The 19,308-nt window shown below is 39.7% G+C and overlaps 3 protein-coding genes and 4 non-coding genes across 7 annotated transcripts; all 7 read left to right on the top strand.

Annotated features, from left to right (window-relative positions):
- Window positions 1–543: 543 nt before the first annotated feature.
- zmpste24 (zinc metallopeptidase, STE24 homolog) lies at window positions 544–5,103 on the top strand. Its single transcript, XM_034078328.1, has 9 exons — window positions 544–969; window positions 1,477–1,623; window positions 1,937–2,140; window positions 2,242–2,394; window positions 2,590–2,731; window positions 2,866–3,041; window positions 3,191–3,295; window positions 3,424–3,567; window positions 3,677–5,103. Exons 1-9 carry the CDS (start codon window positions 862–864, stop codon window positions 3,899–3,901), a joined length of 1,404 nt encoding a protein of 467 aa, XP_033934219.1. The 5' UTR covers window positions 544–861; the 3' UTR covers window positions 3,902–5,103.
- A 1,122-nt stretch (window positions 5,104–6,225) lies between these two features.
- atp5if1b (ATP synthase inhibitory factor subunit 1b) lies at window positions 6,226–7,804 on the top strand. The gene is made up of 3 exons (XM_034078322.2): window positions 6,226–6,507; window positions 7,093–7,205; window positions 7,364–7,804. The coding sequence occupies exons 1-3, from the start codon at window positions 6,439–6,441 to the stop codon at window positions 7,503–7,505; spliced, it is 324 nt and encodes a 107-aa protein (XP_033934213.1). The 5' UTR covers window positions 6,226–6,438; the 3' UTR covers window positions 7,506–7,804.
- Window positions 7,805–13,258: 5,454 nt separating this feature from the next.
- Window positions 13,259–16,446, top strand: rpl13a (ribosomal protein L13a). Its single transcript, XM_034078319.2, has 7 exons — window positions 13,259–13,304; window positions 14,033–14,105; window positions 14,438–14,503; window positions 14,732–14,833; window positions 15,453–15,538; window positions 15,731–15,790; window positions 16,190–16,446. Exons 1-7 carry the CDS (start codon window positions 13,284–13,286, stop codon window positions 16,397–16,399), a joined length of 618 nt encoding a protein of 205 aa, XP_033934210.1. The 5' UTR covers window positions 13,259–13,283; the 3' UTR covers window positions 16,400–16,446.
- On the top strand, window positions 14,288–14,369 carry LOC117442334 (small nucleolar RNA Z195/SNORD33/SNORD32 family). The gene has a single exon (XR_004551508.1). It is a non-coding gene; the product is annotated as a small nucleolar RNA Z195/SNORD33/SNORD32 family (small nucleolar RNA).
- LOC117442336 (small nucleolar RNA Z195/SNORD33/SNORD32 family) lies at window positions 14,559–14,639 on the top strand. Its single transcript, XR_004551510.1, has one exon. It is a non-coding gene; the product is annotated as a small nucleolar RNA Z195/SNORD33/SNORD32 family (small nucleolar RNA).
- On the top strand, window positions 15,279–15,351 carry LOC117442326 (small nucleolar RNA SNORD50). The gene has a single exon (XR_004551501.1). It is a non-coding gene; the product is annotated as a small nucleolar RNA SNORD50 (small nucleolar RNA).
- Window positions 15,938–16,010, top strand: LOC117442330 (small nucleolar RNA SNORD50). Its single transcript, XR_004551504.1, has one exon. It is a non-coding gene; the product is annotated as a small nucleolar RNA SNORD50 (small nucleolar RNA).
- Window positions 16,447–19,308: the final 2,862 nt, after the last annotated feature.

Below are 19,308 nucleotides of genomic sequence, written 5' to 3' on the forward strand. Positions count from 1 at the left end.
AGTATTCTGCACAATTGAGGTGTGGCACAGCTTCTCCAGAGAAGGACTCTAGCGTTTAAAACATTATCTTTGATCCATGGATGTATGATCATAGCAAGGTTGTTTGATGAACAAAATAAGCTATACTCCACATGAGGGTTCAGAGAAAGAGGAAGATGATTTAAAATAAATAAATGTACTTGTAATAATATATAATTACATTTATATTGTTCAAATAGTTAACTTAACAGTTTCATAGTATAATAATGTTTTATGTCTATTATTTTAGTTTGAGAACAAAATACATTACAGATTCAGTATGCAGGGGATTGTATACAAATAAAATAATATCAGGGGGGTTATCGCAGTAAACAATGGATTATAATATCATATACATACAGACGAATTAGAAAGTAGTTTCACATATTGCTGAACTCTTTAATAATCACAGTTGAGTTACTGAAAAGGCCAGCATTAATAAGATAAAAGCTTTCTTAGGATAGTTTTAAGACGTGTTTTATTGAGTTCCTCACAACTGCAACAAATCAGCAGCGGAACCAAACGTATAGTAGTCTTTGTTTCCACAGGGATAGAATTTGTTGCCACACCTCACATCTCGCATGAATGGAAAGATATTAGATGTAAAAGCCTTGATTTAGGAATGGAAACTGGATGCACAGTTAGTCGGTATTTGTCGATTTAACGTGGGAACCGTGTTCCCTTTAGTTAACCTCAAATAGTTGTGTGTGTTTGTGTGTAGAGTGAAAGCTAAGTAGCTGCTAAGCTAAAACTACCCGTCAGGCTAGGAAACGGTAACATTAGCGTTAGCCTGAGCTAGCCTGAGAGCCTGCTCCAACAACACAGAACTAAAACACTGCAAAGATGGTTGAAAGTATATTTGACCTCCCAGTGGAGAAGCTGATATTTTATGCTGTTTTGGGATTTTCGTGGACGGTGTATCTCTGGGAGGCATACCTTTCTTACAGACAGGTACATTAATAATTTGTCAGTCAAAGTTCCTCCTTTGTAGCTAAATGTGTTTGTCGGGGGGGAAAGGACCCCAAACCAAATGGTGCAGTAAACGTTAACTTACAAAAAATGTGTGATTGTTTTATATTCTTGCAAACTCAAGATTAATGCAAGTTAATTTAAAAATGGTTTGGTTTGACATAATTTATATAACAGTAATGTTTACTCAAGGACCTGCACATGTGAAACCTTTGTGAAACTATGACAACTGGATTACATTTCTATGTTACAAAGTATTTGAAGAAAATGTTTGGTTATAATTCAGAAGATTGTCAGCATGAGGTTGACAGATGTTGGCAGACATGTATAATTTCTAAAACAGTAAACGCAGAAACAAATATGAATACCTAAATATTATGATTCCTGTTTCTGGCGTCTTTTGTCATGTTCGTTTGAAATTGAAGCATAGGCTACTAATATAAATTGGCCTGTGTATAACATCAGTGCTGATCTCTTTCCCTTTCACAGAGGAGCATTTACAGATCAACCACACATGTGCCACAGGAACTTGGGAAGATCATGGATTCGGAAACATTCGAGAAGTCGCGTCTCTATCAGCTGGATAAAAGCAACTTCAGCTTCTGGTCTGGACTCTATTCTGAGACTGAAGGGACGGTAAGACAACCAGGAAATGAAAAGCAATAGATGTCTCAGCAAAAAAGCTGTACTTTCACAATCAGTCTTATTATTAAGGATGTCTTGAAGTGGGCCCTGTGTGTCAAGTCTGTGTCATAAGTCTGTATACTTTTGTCACTTCAAATGTACATGGAATAAGAGAGAGAACTCGGATTTAAAATATAATATTAAAGTGTGATTGATTATTTCCATGAATATTGAGTTTAACATGATTTTAAACTCAATATTATTTATTATCATATGTATGTTCTTTTATATTTAAAAGGCTAACGTTATGTACCCAACCTTTCAGTTGATCCTGCTCCTGGGTGGAATCCCATTAATGTGGGAGCTCGCTGGTTCTGTGACGGCTCGCATAGGATTTGGTTCAGAGTACGAGATCACCCAGTCGCTTGTGTTTCTGACGCTTGCCACCCTATTCAGTGCCTTTACTGGACTTCCCTGGAGTGTGTACAACACATTTGTCATTGAGGAGAAGCATGGCTTTAACCAGCAGGTACATTCAATTAGCAAAAAAAGGGGTTTGTCTTTTTGTTGGCAAAACAACTGTTTCTATCATCCAAGATGATTTTTCATATGTTGTTGTCATCCTTTCAGACGTTTGGGTTCTTCCTTAAGGATGCTGTGAAGAAGTTCATTGTGACCCAGTGTATCCTGCTCCCTGTCACCTCCCTGCTCCTGTACATCATCAAGATTGGTGGAGACTACTTTTTCATCTACGCCTGGCTCTTCACCCTGGCTGTTTCTCTGGTCAGTGCTGCATTCACCTTGTGTTGAAACAAACAAAGAATGCACTTCTTAGAAAAGGGATTAATCGGGTTTCAAAGGAATGTGTAGTTTTTTTGGCAATTATGGAGTAGCTCTAAAATAACACAAAAACACTCTGTAGTTACACTTTGGCTGGTTGTTTATCACAATACATCTCCTCTTCTCCTTTGTTCTCAGGTACTCGTAACGATCTATGCTGACTACATTGCTCCCCTGTTTGACAAGTTCACACCTTTGCCAGAAGGAGAGCTGAAGACAGACATTGAGGATATGGCCAAGAGTATAAGCTTCCCCCTCACCAAGGTGTATGTAGTTGAAGGTACAGTAATACAAAGAGGCATCATCCAGATTGCATGTTTTTGTCAAGTTGAAGAGATCATTTTTAAATGGTTCTACAGCTTGGTTTAGGATACAGCAGTCTTAAATTGTCTTGAATGTTTTCCATAATTCCAGGTTCTAAGCGTTCTTCACACAGCAACGCCTACTTCTATGGGTTCTTCAAGAACAAACGCATTGTGCTGTTTGACACACTGCTGGAAGACTACTCACCTCTCAACAAGTCCGGAGAGCCCCAGCCCGAGCAGGCAGAGAGAGAGGATACATCGAGCGAATCCAAAGCCAAGCCCAAGGTTACAAAGCCATAAACTGCATTCAGAAAATGTCCTATTGCTATTTTAAAAACTAGGGTTCTTTACATTACTAGGAAATGTTCAAACCGGCTGTTGTAGGAATCCCTGTGACCTGAATGTCTTGTGTTCTCTTACAATTAACATTGCAGAACAAGAAACAAGGATGCAACAACTCAGAGATCCTTGCAGTCCTTGGTCATGAGCTTGGCCACTGGAAGCTTGGCCACACTGTCAAGAATATCGTCATCAGTCAGGTGGACACATGTTCTCCTAATGTCTGCATTTAAACAAAACCACAACTTGATTACTCACAATCAAATAAAGACATTCAAATGTAAGTTTATATGCAATTAACATCTTCTGACTCTGTTCTTTTTTCCAGATGAATTCCTTCCTGTGCTTCTCCCTGTTTGCTGTTCTGATTGGACGTAAAGAGCTATTTGTAGCTTTTGGCTTCAATGTCAGCCAACCCACATTGATAGGCTTGATGATTATCTTCCAGTTCATCTTCTCCCCGTACAATGAGGTGGGTGTGCTTCGATAAATAGGGTTTCCATCCATTTTTGATCTATTTTTTTGTATTTTACCTCAGATTTCGTCACAAATTCAGTTGTTTGTATATGTTGTGGTTGCAGCTCCTGTCCTTCTGTCTGACGGTCCTGAGTCGCAGGTTTGAGTTCCAGGCTGATGCTTTTGCACGCGGCATGGGCAAAGCCTCCGAGCTCTACTCTGCCCTCATCAAGCTCAACAAGGACAACCTGGGCTTCCCCGTGGCTGACTGGTTGTTCTCCATGTGGCACTACTCCCACCCTCCCCTCCTGGAGCGCCTCAGAGCGCTGGGCAGCATCAAGCAGGACTGACGGGGCTGGGAGGGGGGGGCGCGCTCGCCGCCTCCTCCAAAGGGCCTCCGCAGACCGCTGCTGGGCCTGTGATGTACCCTGGTCCTTTTCTACCTATCCCCACCCCCCATATTGTTTTATCTTGTTTTAGTTATTTCCTCTCTTGCCATACTTTTAATTTTGTATCCTTTATAACCTTTTTTAAACAAAACCAAAACATATCAGCACAAGCCAGCATTAAAAAAAGAACTTTCGGTAGACAGGCAACATATTCACTTGTTGAGAGCAATACATCTAGGCAATGTGTGTTTAGCAAAAGCTGTTGTCAAAGCAAGTTTCACATTTTTGCAGATTGACCCTAAGCCTTAGTTTTTTATATTGCTTTATTTCGGAAGAGTTGTATTATTCTTTTAAACATTTATAAAGACAAAACCTGAAATTGTATTTACAGAAATAAGTGTTTCTGTTTTGATGTGTACATGACATCTAACTGTAAAATCTAATGAGTATATTTTTAAGCTTTATGAAGTGGTTAATCCTAAAAATATACCAAGTTTTATTTATTGTGAATGTAAAAAAAAAGAGGAAAGAAACACATAATTAGCAACTACATACATAATCATGGCATGGCTTTTTGCAGATACACAGGCCAGAATGAAATGTGTCTCAAGTGCAACTGTTGCTTCTTTAGAAATATCTCGGTAAAGCTCAAGGGTAACTCAAATTCTCAGTTTTGCCAGGAAAACTAAGCAGAAACTGTCGCACAGAAGAAATATGGGGGCCTCTTAATGTGTGTTATGTTCAGATAATGAACAGGAGCGGTGCAGAAAAATATAATTTGTATTAAGCTTAGTCTTTTCATTTTTTTACATAAATGGGGATCTTGTTTTTCTGTTTTGTTTTTTTAAAGCACTTGCTTGCCGACAAGGTTCCAACCACACTTGTACATATGTAACTTTAATTAGTCGAGTAATGGCGTATGATATGAATTGTGAAAAATGTTGAATGTGGTTTGACATTTTAAGTTGATTAGGTGTTTCCTAGTTTCTTCTTTTGGTTTTTGGACAGAGTGAGCTCAGAGCTGCCTGGCAAGCAAAGTATTTATAGGGGACCTGGGGAAGGGTGTCTGAGAGGTTCCTTTCACCACATGAGCCAGTATTTGGATTGATCTGTGAGGAAACTGTGTACTTTCTTTGCTGCATTGAATAAAATCCTTCAAAGCATTTCTTATGGTTGATTTTATTTTAATTTTGTAGATGCTTAAATTAACCCAAAATGTTAACTTGTGTTTCTAGTCATTACAGATCAAAGTTCATCCTTTATTTTGGTCGAACTGAGAAAACTTTAACTAATTTGCTATGATGAGTTTTATTTTTAAATGAAAAGATACCACTTTTCTACATGGCATAATTTCTAGAGGCTTCCTTAACACTCCTTTACAACTCAACATGGACTTAAATCTTAAAGGTGGGATAGTTAAATTTCAGAAACCGGCTCGAGATACACTTTGTTATATTCCATGGAATGCTCTTAACATCCCGATAGCAATAAATATCTTAAGTGCTTTGACAAAAAATCCATAAAAAAATGTCATCTGTAGAAGCCGTAATACTGTAAAAAGTACAACCAAACGGATTGGTTGTACTTTTTACAGGCCTACCTGCCTCAGCCTCCCATCGGGGCACAAATTTATCTCGTGCCCTCATTGGTCATGTGCGCGTTCGTGTGTGTTGGAGGAGGGGCTCTATAAGGAAGTGGCAGATTTTCTCCGGTTGTGTATTTTCAAATTCGAGCGATCTCGAGCCGGTTTCTCAAAGGTGGGGTAGGTCAATTTGGGATGTTAAGAGCATTCCATGGAATATAACAAAAAGTGTATCTCGAGCCGGTTTCTGAAACTTACCTACCCCACCTTTAATGAATGATTAATGATGAAATCACTGTTGCTTTCAAATATGTAACATTTGTTGCGACGTTGCGACCTATACAGTCTATGGTTGCGACACATGTTTAGGATTTTTAATGTCGAAGGATTTTAGATTTTCTGTTAAGGGTTTTGTTTTTTTCTCCCACAACTTTATTTGAAACTTGAGGACAAAAGCGCATTAAAAATTCAAAAGGTTGGCGGAAAAGTAGTACTTGAAAGCTAAGGGATATCCTTGATAGATTAATTAAAAGGACATATTGTATATACGTTAAAATACATTTTATAAAACAAGATATTCACAAGTTTTGACATGTCAGCAGAAACGTAAAAAACGTGCGTTGTCACGCTGCCCACTCTCGGGACCATACCACTTTGGAAAAAAAGTCACGGCGCATTTCCTCAAACTATATTTAACTACTCCTTATTCAAAAATAAAATTGGTTGCAGCGGAGTGTATGTTAAAATATGATTTTGTTATTACCTCGGTTTTACATTAGTCGAACCTGACTGTGATGAAGGATGTCGTTACCTCTGTCTGAGTAATAATGGTGTGTTCCTGTGGCGTATTTTGAGGACAAGGGCAAGCTCTTCTTCTGGAAACGGTCAGTGTTGTTTTCACACGTGAGACACAGAAATGGCGAGGTTTTTGAGGCCCAACATCAGGACTTTTGTCACATCACAGCTTAGAATGTCCTCCGACCAGGTAAAATACATCCTTGCAATACACCACTTGGTTGCTGTGTGTGAATCATACATGAATTAGCCTAATTAGCTGAACGGGTGTTGACAAGTGGACAAATAACTGTTGGTGGCATGTGATTGTAGGTCAGAGGGATTTTCTAGTAAATCAATTTATGAGACAGATTTACAAAAATTACCTTGACTACAAATTATTTATTTTAATCACATTATGTTATATTTGCTCAATTGAAAGAAAAACAGTAGTTTCCTGGCTACCTTCACTTCTATGGTTGGGTTTTTTTTTTCTCTCTGTGGTTTTGGTTGCATCGTTCTTCACAAACAGTTTCTGGTCTGTTCCAAGTTACATTACCTCTATTATCAGCTTTGAGCTTTCTAACAAAGAGTCATGTTTGACTCCTGAAACAAACTAATTGTTGACCTTGTAGATTGTGGCCTGAATCTACCTTCATAGCAGAGACAACAAACCCTTGAAATTGTGAAATATGGAGACACTGTTTCTTTAAATATTGTCTATTGAGCAAAGACCTAACAAGGCTCTCTTTTGTCTCTGAATGTATTTACCTAACATTTCCCCACCCTGCCTCAGTTGGGTGAGCTGGGTAAAGGTGCAGGGAAAGGTGGTGGTGCTGGAGGGTCCATCAGAGAGGCAGGTGGATCCATGGGGAGGAAACAGGCTGCTGAGGAGGAGATGTACTTCAAGTATGCATTTATTTCTTTTACAGCAACCACATGTTGACTGAGAGTGTTACATCTGTCTTTAAAAATCATGGACCTTAACTTTCACAAGTTTTTTATTTATTCTCTTCCTGTCCTTATTTCTCTGTGTTGTGTCTGTTATCTGTCCCTCTGCACATTAGGCGTAAGGAGCAGGAACAGCTGGCTGCGTTGAAGCAGCATCACCAGGAGGAAATTGAACACCACAAAAAGGAGATTGAACGTATGCAGCGCGAGATTGACCGCCACAAGGGAAAGATCAGGAAGCTTAAGCACGACGACTGAGTGTAACCTACCAAATAAAAAAGTTCCAGTTCTCTCACCGACACAGCCAAACACTTTCACTATTTACTCAGATTGCTGCATGCACTGTCATCGGGCCAGTCATGAATGTGTGGTTGATTGTACTGTAAATGCATGAAGTTATTAAAACTGTTTAATAAAAGATTATTGTTTCCATTGCATGTTGTGACACAAGTTGTACAAATGTTTTCGAGAAACTTAAGAATCTCCAATGCTAAAAATGGGTACATCAACCTATTTTCTTGTGTGATGTATAAATAAATGCATATTGTAAAGGCAAATTTAATCACCTCTATCTTTTTAGTGCTGTAAAAATTATATACAGATATTCAATTGATTTATTTAAAACAAGGGACAGTGTACATTAATCAACATATTAAAAACATGTAAAAGTACTCGAATTATCCAAAAGGCTAGTTTTCACCGATAGTCCCTTTGTCAGATGGTGATAGGCATCCTAAAAGCAAGAATTAAAATACCACAACATTGTTATACCAACATTTTTATAAATAGACGACATCACTGAATACAGATAAGAGCAAGTCATGATAATAAATAAAACATTCACAATACGCACTCATACTAACACCTACACCCACACATCAGTGCTGACACTTGATTATTAATGAGCCACTTTTTAACACTGTGCTTGAATGTGTAGTAGGATGAGGATTCTCTTATTGGTTGTGGTATTGAATTCCATTGATGGGATGCGTGGAATGAAAAGATAGCCTGACTAAATGCACTTTTCCTAAATGGGATGGTGCAGTCTCTCCTAGCCGCACCTCTAGTAGCCCTGGTTGAGGTGGACTTTAGGCTGATAAAGCCAGCTAGAGGAGGAGGAGCCAACCCATGAGTGATCTTATAAACTAAGCAGACATTTTTGTAAACTATGAGATTTTCCCAGCTGAACAGATTATACTTTTTAACAATGTGACAATGATGATACCGGAATTTCATTTCAAACCTTTATTTAACCAGATTGGTCCCATTGAGATCATAGATCTCTTTTTCAAGGGAGACCTGCAGCATATAGGTTCCACATGAAACATAAAACAATAAAGGACATTATACATTATATTTACAGGATACATAGTTATAGACATTTACAAGTGCCCATTGTATCGGCAAGCATTTCATTTACCCTAGCTTTAAAAACATGCAGAGGAATGAGATTGCTCAGTTTCAATTCTTGCTGAAGATTGTTCCAAGCAAGTGGAGCTGCGCACATAAAAGCTGTCTTACCTGAGACAGTCCTTGCTCTTGGCACATCTAACAAGACCACATCATGTGACCTCAGACAATAGCTGCTTGCAACTCTCTGTGTTATCAGAGAGCAGATATAATACGGGGGTTTACCCAACAAAGCTTTATAGATAAACGTGTACCAGTGACTGAGCCTCCGTACAGAGAGAGATGGTAAACCTGCCTTGGTATACAGTGTACAGTGATGAGTAAGCGCTTTACAATTTGTGACAAATCTCAGAGCACTGTGATACGCAGCATCCAATTTGCTCAGGTAATTGGCAGGTGCATTCATATACAACAAATCCCCATAGTCCAGCACAGGTAAAAAGGTCACAGTGACTAGCCTTTTCCTGGCCTCAAGCGAGAAACAGGACTTGTTTCTGAAAAAGAAACCTAGCCTAACCCTCAGTTTTTTTAGCAGGTTATTGACATGAAGTTTAAAAGAGAGACAATCATCAAAAAGGAATGGCTTTTTGTCCAGTGTTTTGAGTGCTTGTTAGTGATTCCAGTTGTTTTAGAGCTGTAGAGTGTGCATTAGACCAGCTTATCAGACAGTAGTTGATGTGGGAGAGGACCATTGAGTGAAGGTAGCTTAGCTGCTGCAGTTGATAGGAAGTTTCTAATGTATCTGACATTTGACAGATTGAACTTCACTTTATTGCAGACCTTTTTGATATGAGTTTTGAAACTGAGGTTTGTGTCAATGTGTACTCCTAAGTACTTATACTCCGAGACAACCTGTAGTCTCCTTCCAGAAAAGAAAACATCTTGTTCTGTTATAATGCTGTGGCCCTTGGAGAAGAACATACACACTGTCTTTGAAATATTTGGTTGCAAACAATTGTTGTTAAGCCAGGATGTAATATTCACCAAGACATCAGTGACCTTGGTTGCAGCCTCTTCTGCGGTTTTGCCATGAGTAAAAACAACTTTATCATCAGCATACATTAATACATCACATTGTCCACACACAGAAGGCAGATCATTGATCATGCTAAACAGGAATTGGCCCAATACAGAGCCCTGCGGTACTCCAGTTGACAGACATAGCGCACTAGACTTATGGTTCTCAATTTTAACACATTGGGAGCGGGATGAAAGATAAGATTTAAAAAGGTTGGTGAATTCTATAGAACTTTTTAAGTTGAGCATTTTTTGCAATACGATGTTATGATGTCCTCTCACATCTCGGCAGGCTCGTCAGTCCCCTCCTGCTCCCTGGCTAAATGACGCACTGCGTGCTAATAGAACCGTCCTTCGGGCAGCAGAGCGGAAACGGTGGAAATCCAAACACCATGACGACCTCCTAACCTATCAGGCTCTCCTCTCCTCTTTCTCTGCTTCGATCTCTCAAGAAAAAAACACTTTCTTTCAAGATAAGATCCAATCTTCCTATTCCAATCCTAAAAAACTATTTTCCATCTTCTCCACCCTCTTGGACCCCCCCCAAAGCCCCTTCCCCCTCCTCCCTTCTGTCAAGCGACTTTGTTAACGACTTTGAAAAAAAGGTTGATGATATTCGCTCTTCTTTTTCTGACTCACCTTTACTCACTGCTGGGTCACCAGACCCTCCTTTCACCCACACACTGACCTCCTTTTCCCCTCTCTCTCCAAGTGAGGTTCTTACCCTCATTACCTCTGCCCGCCCTACCACCTGTCCTCTGGACCCTATCCCTTCAAACCTCCTTCAGACTATCGCTCCTGATATTCTACCGTTTCTCACCCATTTCATCAACACTTCTCTAACTTCTGGTCACTTTCCAAACAGTCTCAAGGAGGCAAGAGTAAACCCTCTCCAAAAGAAACCCACTCTCAACCCTGTTGGACCTGTCTGCTACATTCAACACGGTGAACCATCAGATCCTCCTTCACACTCTTCAAGAACTTGGAGTTTCAGGCTCTGCACTTTCCCTCCTCACCTCATACCTCAAAGACCGCACCTACAGGGATACTTGGAGAGGGTCGGAGTCCGACCCTTGTCAATTAACTACAGGGGTACCTCAGGGCTCTGTTCTTGGTCCCCTCCTCTTCTCCTTGTACACAAACTCGCTCGGATCTGTCATTAGCCCGCATGGTTTTTCATACCACTGCTACGCTGACGACGCCCAATTCATTCTGTCCTTTCCCCGCTCAGAGACCCAGGTCGTCGCACGCATCTTTGCTTGTCTAGCTGACATCTCTCAGTGGATGTCTGCTCATCACCTCAAGCTCAACCTTGACAAGACTGAACTGCTTTTCCTTCCGGGAAAAGATTGTCCCACTCTTGACCTGACAATCAACATCGGCACCTCTGTTGTTTCCCCGACTCAGACTGCAAGGAATCTGGGCGTGATCCTAGATAACAACCTGTCCTTCACTGCAAACATCACTGCTCCAACCCGCTGCTACAAATACACGCTTTACAACATCAGGAGGATACGTCCCCAGCTGACCCAGAAAGCGACGCTGGTTCTGGTCCAGGCTCTCGTCATCTCACGCCTAGACTACTGCAACTCCCTCCTGGCTGGTCTACCTGCATGTGCCATCCGACCTCTGCAGCTCATCCAGAATGCAGTGGCTCGTCTGGTCTTCAACCTTCCTAAATTCTCCCACACCACGCCGCTCCTCCGCTCCCTCCACTGGCTTCCGGTAACTGCTAGAATCCACTTCAAGACAATGGTACTTGCGTACCATGCTGTGAATGGATCTGGCCCTTCCTACATCCAGGACATGGTTAAACCGTACACCCCAGCACGTGCACTCCACTCTGCATCAACAAAACGGCTCGCTGCACCCTCGCTGCGAAGGGGACCCAAGTTCCCATCAGCAAAAACACGTGGGTTTGCTATCCTGGCTCCAAAATGGTGGAATGAGCTCCCCATTGACATCAGGACAGCAGATAGCTTACACACCTTCCGGCGCAGACTGAAAACTCATCTCTTTCGACTCCACTTCGAGCGATAGAACTATTAACAAAGCACTTATATACTAATAAAGGACTGGCTTACCTAAAGCCAGTTGAGTAGCACTTGAAATGTTTTTTTTCTATGAAACCTGATGTACTTATATGATTCTGTTTTCTTCAAGTTTGTATTTTGTTGGGCGATCGCACTTATTGTAAGTCGCTTTGGATAAAAGCGTCAGCTAAATGCAATGTAATGTAATGTAATGATTAACAGTGTCAAAAGCTTTCTGTAAATCAAGGAACACGGCCCCCACAACCCCACCCCTGTCCATTGATGCCTTAACTTTCTCCACGAAGAAGCATGTCGCTGTTTCTGTTGAATGGTTAGTCCTGAATCCAAATTGCATTGGATGCAGTGGAAAGGAGCTGTTGTTGAGATGATTGATGATTTGTTTGGCAATCAGTTTTTCAAATACCTTGGATACTATGGGCAAGATACTGATGGGTCTATAGTTGGATGTCATGAGAGATTTAATATCATTAAGGTTTCAATATGATGACATAGTTTCAGCCATTAAATCCTTAATATGTCAATGTTAAACTATTACCTAAATGATTTTGTCTCTAACTTGACATGCATCATTGTAAAATATACATAGCCTATGCAATCACAGACCTTGGCCATATTTACGAAAATGCACTGTGTCGTTTCTGACCCATCCCTGCAAGGTTTAAATGCATATTGTGAAGATGTGATTTGCATCAATTTGCTCTTTAAGGTAACATGTATGTGGGCCACTGAAGGGGCTGGGTTGCTCATGTTCCTTAATTGGCAATCCTTGAAGCATCAAGGTCACATCCACTGGATTTTCAAACCAAATAAATCGGATGATATTACCACTCAGCTGTACATTATCTTCTAATATTTGAACCAATATACCCATGACATGCTTTACAATAACATAGAATTCCTTCAATTCAATATAAAACCATTTTAAGTAAAAATCTATTAGAAATGAAATGTGATAAGAGGCCGCATACAGCAGCATGGCACACTTAGTTTGACATTTAACCAGGGTTGGGTCGGATTACTTAGAAATGTAATTTATTACTGAACTAAAAGTTAGATGGCAATTGTTGTAAATTGTAATGTTATCCATTGGATTTTCAGACACAAATATATCAGAATATTTTTAAATGATGATAATATTACTCATAGACTGAGAAAGGTATTACAAAATCAAATATTGATGATTCTCAATAAAGACATATGTTTTATCTGAGGGAAAAATCAGTGAAAAATGTATAGAAAATTGCAAGTTGGTGCATTAAGTTATCACATATGAGTGAGCAGAACACTGTGCTCCAACTGAAGGTCCAGGTGTTACTGACACTTTTGACAAAATTGCAAACACTCTAAAATATAAATACATAATTGGAAATAGTAAAGAATACATCTATTAGATACTTCATTTTTTTTTAAATAACTTCTCCCTCCACACACCGGCAGCGATGCAACATTTGTGTACATGCTTACCTTCCCACGAGAAAGAAGTAAAACGTCGTCACTTCCGCCTGCCCCTGCCTTTTAGAACGGACAGCCCCGTACGTCTTTCTTTTCGCACATCATGGCGGACCGGTTCAATAAGGTAAACTGCAGCGGCCCAATTATAATAATAATTTTTGCTATTTAGGGGTTGTTAAATCTGGTACTTTATAGTTAACCTGAAAGCCGTAACCACAGGGCTCCTTGTCGTTACTTATTTTTTGGTCGGTGTTACTCTTAAGACCTTATTTTGGAACTTGTTTGAGACGCATAGCCGTGCCTGAGTGGACATGCCTTCAACATGGCAGCTTCCCTAACGAGTCAACGCCGTTAGCCTGCTAGCTTAAACTTGGGGCATGAGAATGTGAACGTCTGGATAACAGCGTAAATGTAGTAATTTTAAGATGCACATCCTTCACTGTTTAAAGGGCATTATGCTTATATACTTGCCCACCATTTTATTTTTGTTGTCTAAAATGCATTCAGCGTGCTTTGACGTTGATGCTAAGCTAACGATATGCTCGTCGGTAGGTTCCATGTGGCATGTATTACAAAGCTCAAAGTTCTCTAACGTTTCTAATTGGCAATATTTGATTTAAATGGACCATGGTTGTCTTTTTTCTTTAGGAGCATTAACGTTTTAAAATGGCGTGTGAGTTTACTATGTATAATACGTGACTAGCAACATAAATATATTCAATCAATTTCTGAAGCGTGTGTCTGATTTTATGTTTAATATGTAAAGCAAGCTTGTAGAATGGCCAATGTTTCTCCGAATTTTCAGCTCAGAATTATTATGCCGGTATTAATTTCTCACTTTCCAACCTGCAGGTTCTGCTGCTTGATGGCAGGGGCCATTTACTCGGTCGGCTTGCTGCCCTGGTGGCTAAACAGGTCCTTTTGGGTAAGTTTATTTCTTTTTAAGTAAACCCATATGTAATTTAATGCTGGAAAACCATTTCCTCTAAAGTCATTTATAGCAAGAATGAACCCTTGATTAAAAATACCCAGCAGTGAATGGAGTGAGACTCTGCTCTCGATAATTAAAAAGATTACCAAAGGGGAAATTAAGCTGCTTTGCCTCAGTCTGTCAATGATGATCACCTTACAGCTTTGCTTGAGTTTAACGACCATGAGAAAACTCACATGCACTACCATCTGAGACAGTATGCAGGCGATGATTAATGTGAGCACATTTTATTGTTCTTCAAATGCTAAACTACGGTTTTCTTTTAGGACACAAAGTAGTGGTGGTGAGATGTGAAGGCATCAACATCTCAGGAAACTTCTACCGTAACAAGCGTAAGTAGAGTTTATGTATGCTCGACAAAACACTTTTCCATTGTGCCTTATGCCTGTTGTCAGTGATGATTCCCTACTATGTTGTTCGAGTTTAATTGACCATGAGACCACTACATGCACTACCATCTGAGACATCGGCATTTAATACCGCCACAATGGCTGCCCCTGCTTGGTGTCTTGAAGTATTTGTGACTCAGTTCAGTGTTTATATTTTGTTCCCCTCTACAGTGAAGTACCTGGCTTTCCTGCGTAAGAGGATGAACACCAACCCCTCTCGTGGACCTTTCCACTTCAGAGCCCCCAGCAGGATCTTCTGGAGGACTGTCAGAGGTGAGCATGAAACTAAGTGTAAAGTTGGGAAGAGGCAACTCCCAACAACTGAAATGTAATGCTGAAATATTCTTGTAGTGGGAATATCACAGCATTTACTGTGAAATAAATTGCCTTTCAGTGTCAACACTATTGAACAATGCTATTACCGTTTTGAATAAACGGATTACACTCAAACAAGTTGTTCAGTTCAAATGCAGTAAATGCGCTTTATCTGTGGACTGCACATTGGACAGGCATTATTTACTTTGACAGAGATATGTATTCCTCTACCATGAAATGTGGCTGAGACATTTTAAGTCTAGTTGCAAGGCCTAAACCTTTTAATCATAAGAACCAACAAAGGTCCAGTGTTGGCTAAAATATAATTCTGTGTAATCTAGGTTAATATTTGGTAATACAGGATCTTGGCATTTATTTGACCCAGCACAAGTTGTTCCTTGATTGACAGTGATGAACACTATACCGAAACTGATTATCCATTGATGAGACAACTTTTCGGATCTGATTGCTGAGTTGAGATGAGGACATTCCTGTGTGCTTGGACAAATACACTTTTGATTCAGGTTTAATTAATTGGCTATTTGAAACTGAACTAACGAGTATTCTCTGTTTACAGGCATGTTGCCCCACAAAACCAAGAGAGGACAGGCCGCTCTGGACAGGATGAAGGTGTTTGACGGTATCCCACCACCCTATGACAAGGTGATTATTTCAATTGAAAAACAAAGGGCGGCCCTAACATGTCTACTCTGCTGTCTGTGATGTTAACCTTTATACTTACTTACCTTGTTTGAGTTATGACTCTGAAAACAAACTCTCTCTGAGACAACTAAGCTTATCAATGCAAAGACATTTTGTTTTCTTCTTTTACTGATTTTGGCTTTGTTTCCACAGAGGAAGCGCATGGTTGTTCCAGCTGCTCTTAAGATCGTGCGCCTGAAGCCCACTCGCAAGGTGAGCATTCAATATCTCTCAAGAACAGACTAAATGGGATTTTGGCCACACTTAAGATTACATTTTTACTTCTTACATGGCTTTCATATTGGCCAACATGCAGAAATACCAGTTGAATTGGTTCAACCTGCCACAACGGTTCCTACTCTACAATGATGAACACTATACCGAAACTGATCATCCATTGATGAGACAACTTTTCGGATCTGATTGCTGAGTTGAGAAGGGACGTTGTGCCTTTTTTATATGAAACTTTAAACAAAGTTTATAGGTGCACTATCAAAGAACATGTGCAGGTTTGTTTTAGCTGGGAGTTTCTGTTGCCTACACTTAAGAAGGTTAATTTAGAAAATATATGATTCACTTTGAAAGTTACTGACTTTGACTTTTCTGTCTCAGTTTGCTCTTCTTGGGCGTCTGGCTCATGAGGTTGGCTGGAAGTACGCGGCCATCACAGCCACCCTGGAGGAGAAGAGAAAGGAGAAGGCTAAGCTGCGCTACGGCAAGAAGAAGTGTACGATCAAGCTGACCAAGGTGGCAGAAAAGAACGTTGAGAGCAAGATTGCAAAATACACGGACGTTCTGAAACAATATGGAGTCCTTGTCTGATCTAGTTGTCTCTGGCCAATAAAGAAAATAAATGTTTATAGAAAGTGTATTGACTGTTTCATTCCGCTTTGCTGAAAGTTGCACTTATATTGAAATGAAGTTAATAATTCCAATTATATATATTGGATCTGGCCAGTGTTTGCAGATTTGACTAAATGTTTAATGCTTAAGGGACATGGCCAACCAGAAGCCTGACTAACATTACATTTGTGGGAGGAGATATTAGTGTTAATGACTTTCAGGCATGGGAATAAATACAGGCTTCGGGTTTTAATAATATGGTAAATTCTGAAGTTTACAAGTACTAAGGAAATCAGTGAGGACTGTTTCATTTATGAAATAGGACTGACGTCCTAAATGTGAGTGATCTGGGATTCAAAGGACTAACTGGGAAGTATCACTGGTTTGAAATAAAAGGGTAAAAAGGCTTCAACGCTGTCCCCACAAACTAATGAATTAAGACATGCATACAAGTAAGAATATTTGCTTCGTCTGTTCACATTATGTCCACCTTTCTCCTTATCTAAACAATTGTGGCAAGTTCCATTTTAAGCATACCAATGTTTCGACTCTTTAGTAGTATAAAGACAAGTGTTCAGAGAGCTAGATGTTTTTTATCTATTACATTGAAGTTTGCATATTTAATTTACTGATCATAGTTTGCAAGAAAGTTAAAATATCGTTCATCTCACCGTTGTGGACTTCATTCATTTACTTTTGTCACAGTTGGTAAAAAAAAGAAAATGGTAGATTTATCAATCCTGAGTCACAGCGACCACTGTGGATCAGCTTCTCTACCAGCAGAGAGCAGTGTTACCCTCATTGATTTGGGAGCAATTGTAGTGATTATCTTCCAAGTCATCTGATAAAAAACAAACGTTATTTTCTCTTGCACCAATAAATTAAGGCAAAATATGATTCATCTTACTGATTTACCCTCGTCATAAAAAGTGGACATTTTTCAAATCCGTATGTATGTAAAATATGATGCGATCTGTCAAGAACCTGGTATGCAAATAAATGGGTTAAGTAAAAAACACAATCCTAAAGAAGTGGACTTTATAAGTGTTAACTTTCAAAGCTAATTCTTACAGAATAATTTATTGTATCATTTTTTAACAACTATTTATTCAGGTTGGTCCAAAATGATCACAGAAATGTAGCTGCACTTTACTGGTAAAACTACTGGATCTCCTGGGAAGGAATGGACAGCCTTTAGTTCCTCCTCTTAATATGACAAAAGTTGAGGTCATACAAAACAAGCAATTCCCTCTTTTACTGGTGCTCCAAAATAAGCTTTTGAGAGATGATTGGAAAGTTAATCAGTCAAAATCAGATCCACTACTGATTTCCCACAGCCTTTCTGCCTTTTTATCACCGTGTTTTGTTCTTTCCTGTTTAATTTGAAAGATTTGTAGTTCTTAAAATGTGAAAGGAAAATCCAGTTCACATAAAGAAATAAGTATAAAGTCAAAAGTGGAACCTATTAATCATCTTGTGAATTATCTTTGGGCCATGTGAGAGGTCCCAACTTTGGTCAAGACACGTTGGTTGTGTCCTGTTTTTGAGATTATTAATGAATATTAATTTAGCTTTTAACTGAATTGGATTTTATTCTTCTTTTATTCCTTTGTATTATGTGTATACATTATATATGCGTACATATTTAAATATGTAGGCTATATAGGCCTATTTCTTTATTTTGTCTCACAGATCTATGTTTTACACTCAGTATTGACCGGGAAGAGGGGTATTGTTTTTATTTGTGAATTGTCTATAGAGGTTTCTCAATACTCAAATTTCGACTCCTCGACTCCTCGGTCCTCCGGCAGTGACCCGGAAATGAATTTCAGCGCGCCATTTTGAAGGACATCTCTCTAAATGCACATGTCACTACCCGATCCGTCACCCTACCCGATCGGTTCTGCGCATGTGCGAGATGGTCCGGAAGTCCGGACGGCAACCCAAGATGGACACTTGACACAGTGGCTTTTAGCAAAGCTCAAAAAGAAAAACCGAGAGAGATGAGTTATTGTTATTACAACGTGACTTCACTATTATTTAACAACTCTTTTTATTGGGTTCTTTTATTTGGGGTTAAGTACATTGTCAGAATAAGTGAGAAATAGGTTTAACTTCTGTTAGACAGCTATCATACTGAATAAATATTTACTGTGAATGTATGCAAAAATGTATGGCATATGGCTGTCTAACAGAAGTTAAATTCATTCCTCACTTATTCTGACAATGTACTTAACCCCAAATAAAAGAACCCAATAAAAAGAGTTGTTAAATAATAGTGAAGTCACGTTGTAATAACAATAACTCATCTCTCTCGAGTTTTCTTTTTGAGCTTTGCTAAAAGCCACTGTGTCAAGTGTCCATCTGGTGTTGCCGTCCGGAGTTGTCCAACATGGCGGACCCTCTCGCACATGCGCAGAACCGATCGGGCAGGGTGACGGATCGGGTAGTGACAGCACATCGAGGACAAGCCCCCAGGAAGTGCGCCATTGGGCCATTTTATCATCATGTGCTAATGAGCAACTCTCATAGGAATGAATGAGGACCCGCCTCCCACGCTGTATCCAGTTCTTATTATACATCCATGATCGAGGACCGAGGATCTCTGGAGGAGCTATAACCGAGGATACACTGATGGTTCCTCCACGGCTCCTCCGAGGATGCATTTCTGGGAACGGTGGAGGCGTGACGCACGGCCGGACTTATCTCAGCCAATGACAGCTCTGCATGCATCCCCTGGATATTATTTTAGAAACTGCTTTCATCACATCGCGATGTTTCTGTGAGGTCCGTGCAGAAAGCAGAGCAGTGTGTATAATATATATATCACTCAGTATAACAGGCCTACTCTCTTTATTTGCTTTAGTTTAGTAGATATCTACAAACAA

The sequence above is a fragment of the Pseudochaenichthys georgianus genome, unplaced genomic scaffold, assembly GCF_902827115.2.
Source record: "Pseudochaenichthys georgianus unplaced genomic scaffold, fPseGeo1.2 scaffold_411_arrow_ctg1, whole genome shotgun sequence".
NCBI classification, from domain to species: Eukaryota; Metazoa; Chordata; class Actinopteri; order Perciformes; family Channichthyidae; genus Pseudochaenichthys; species Pseudochaenichthys georgianus.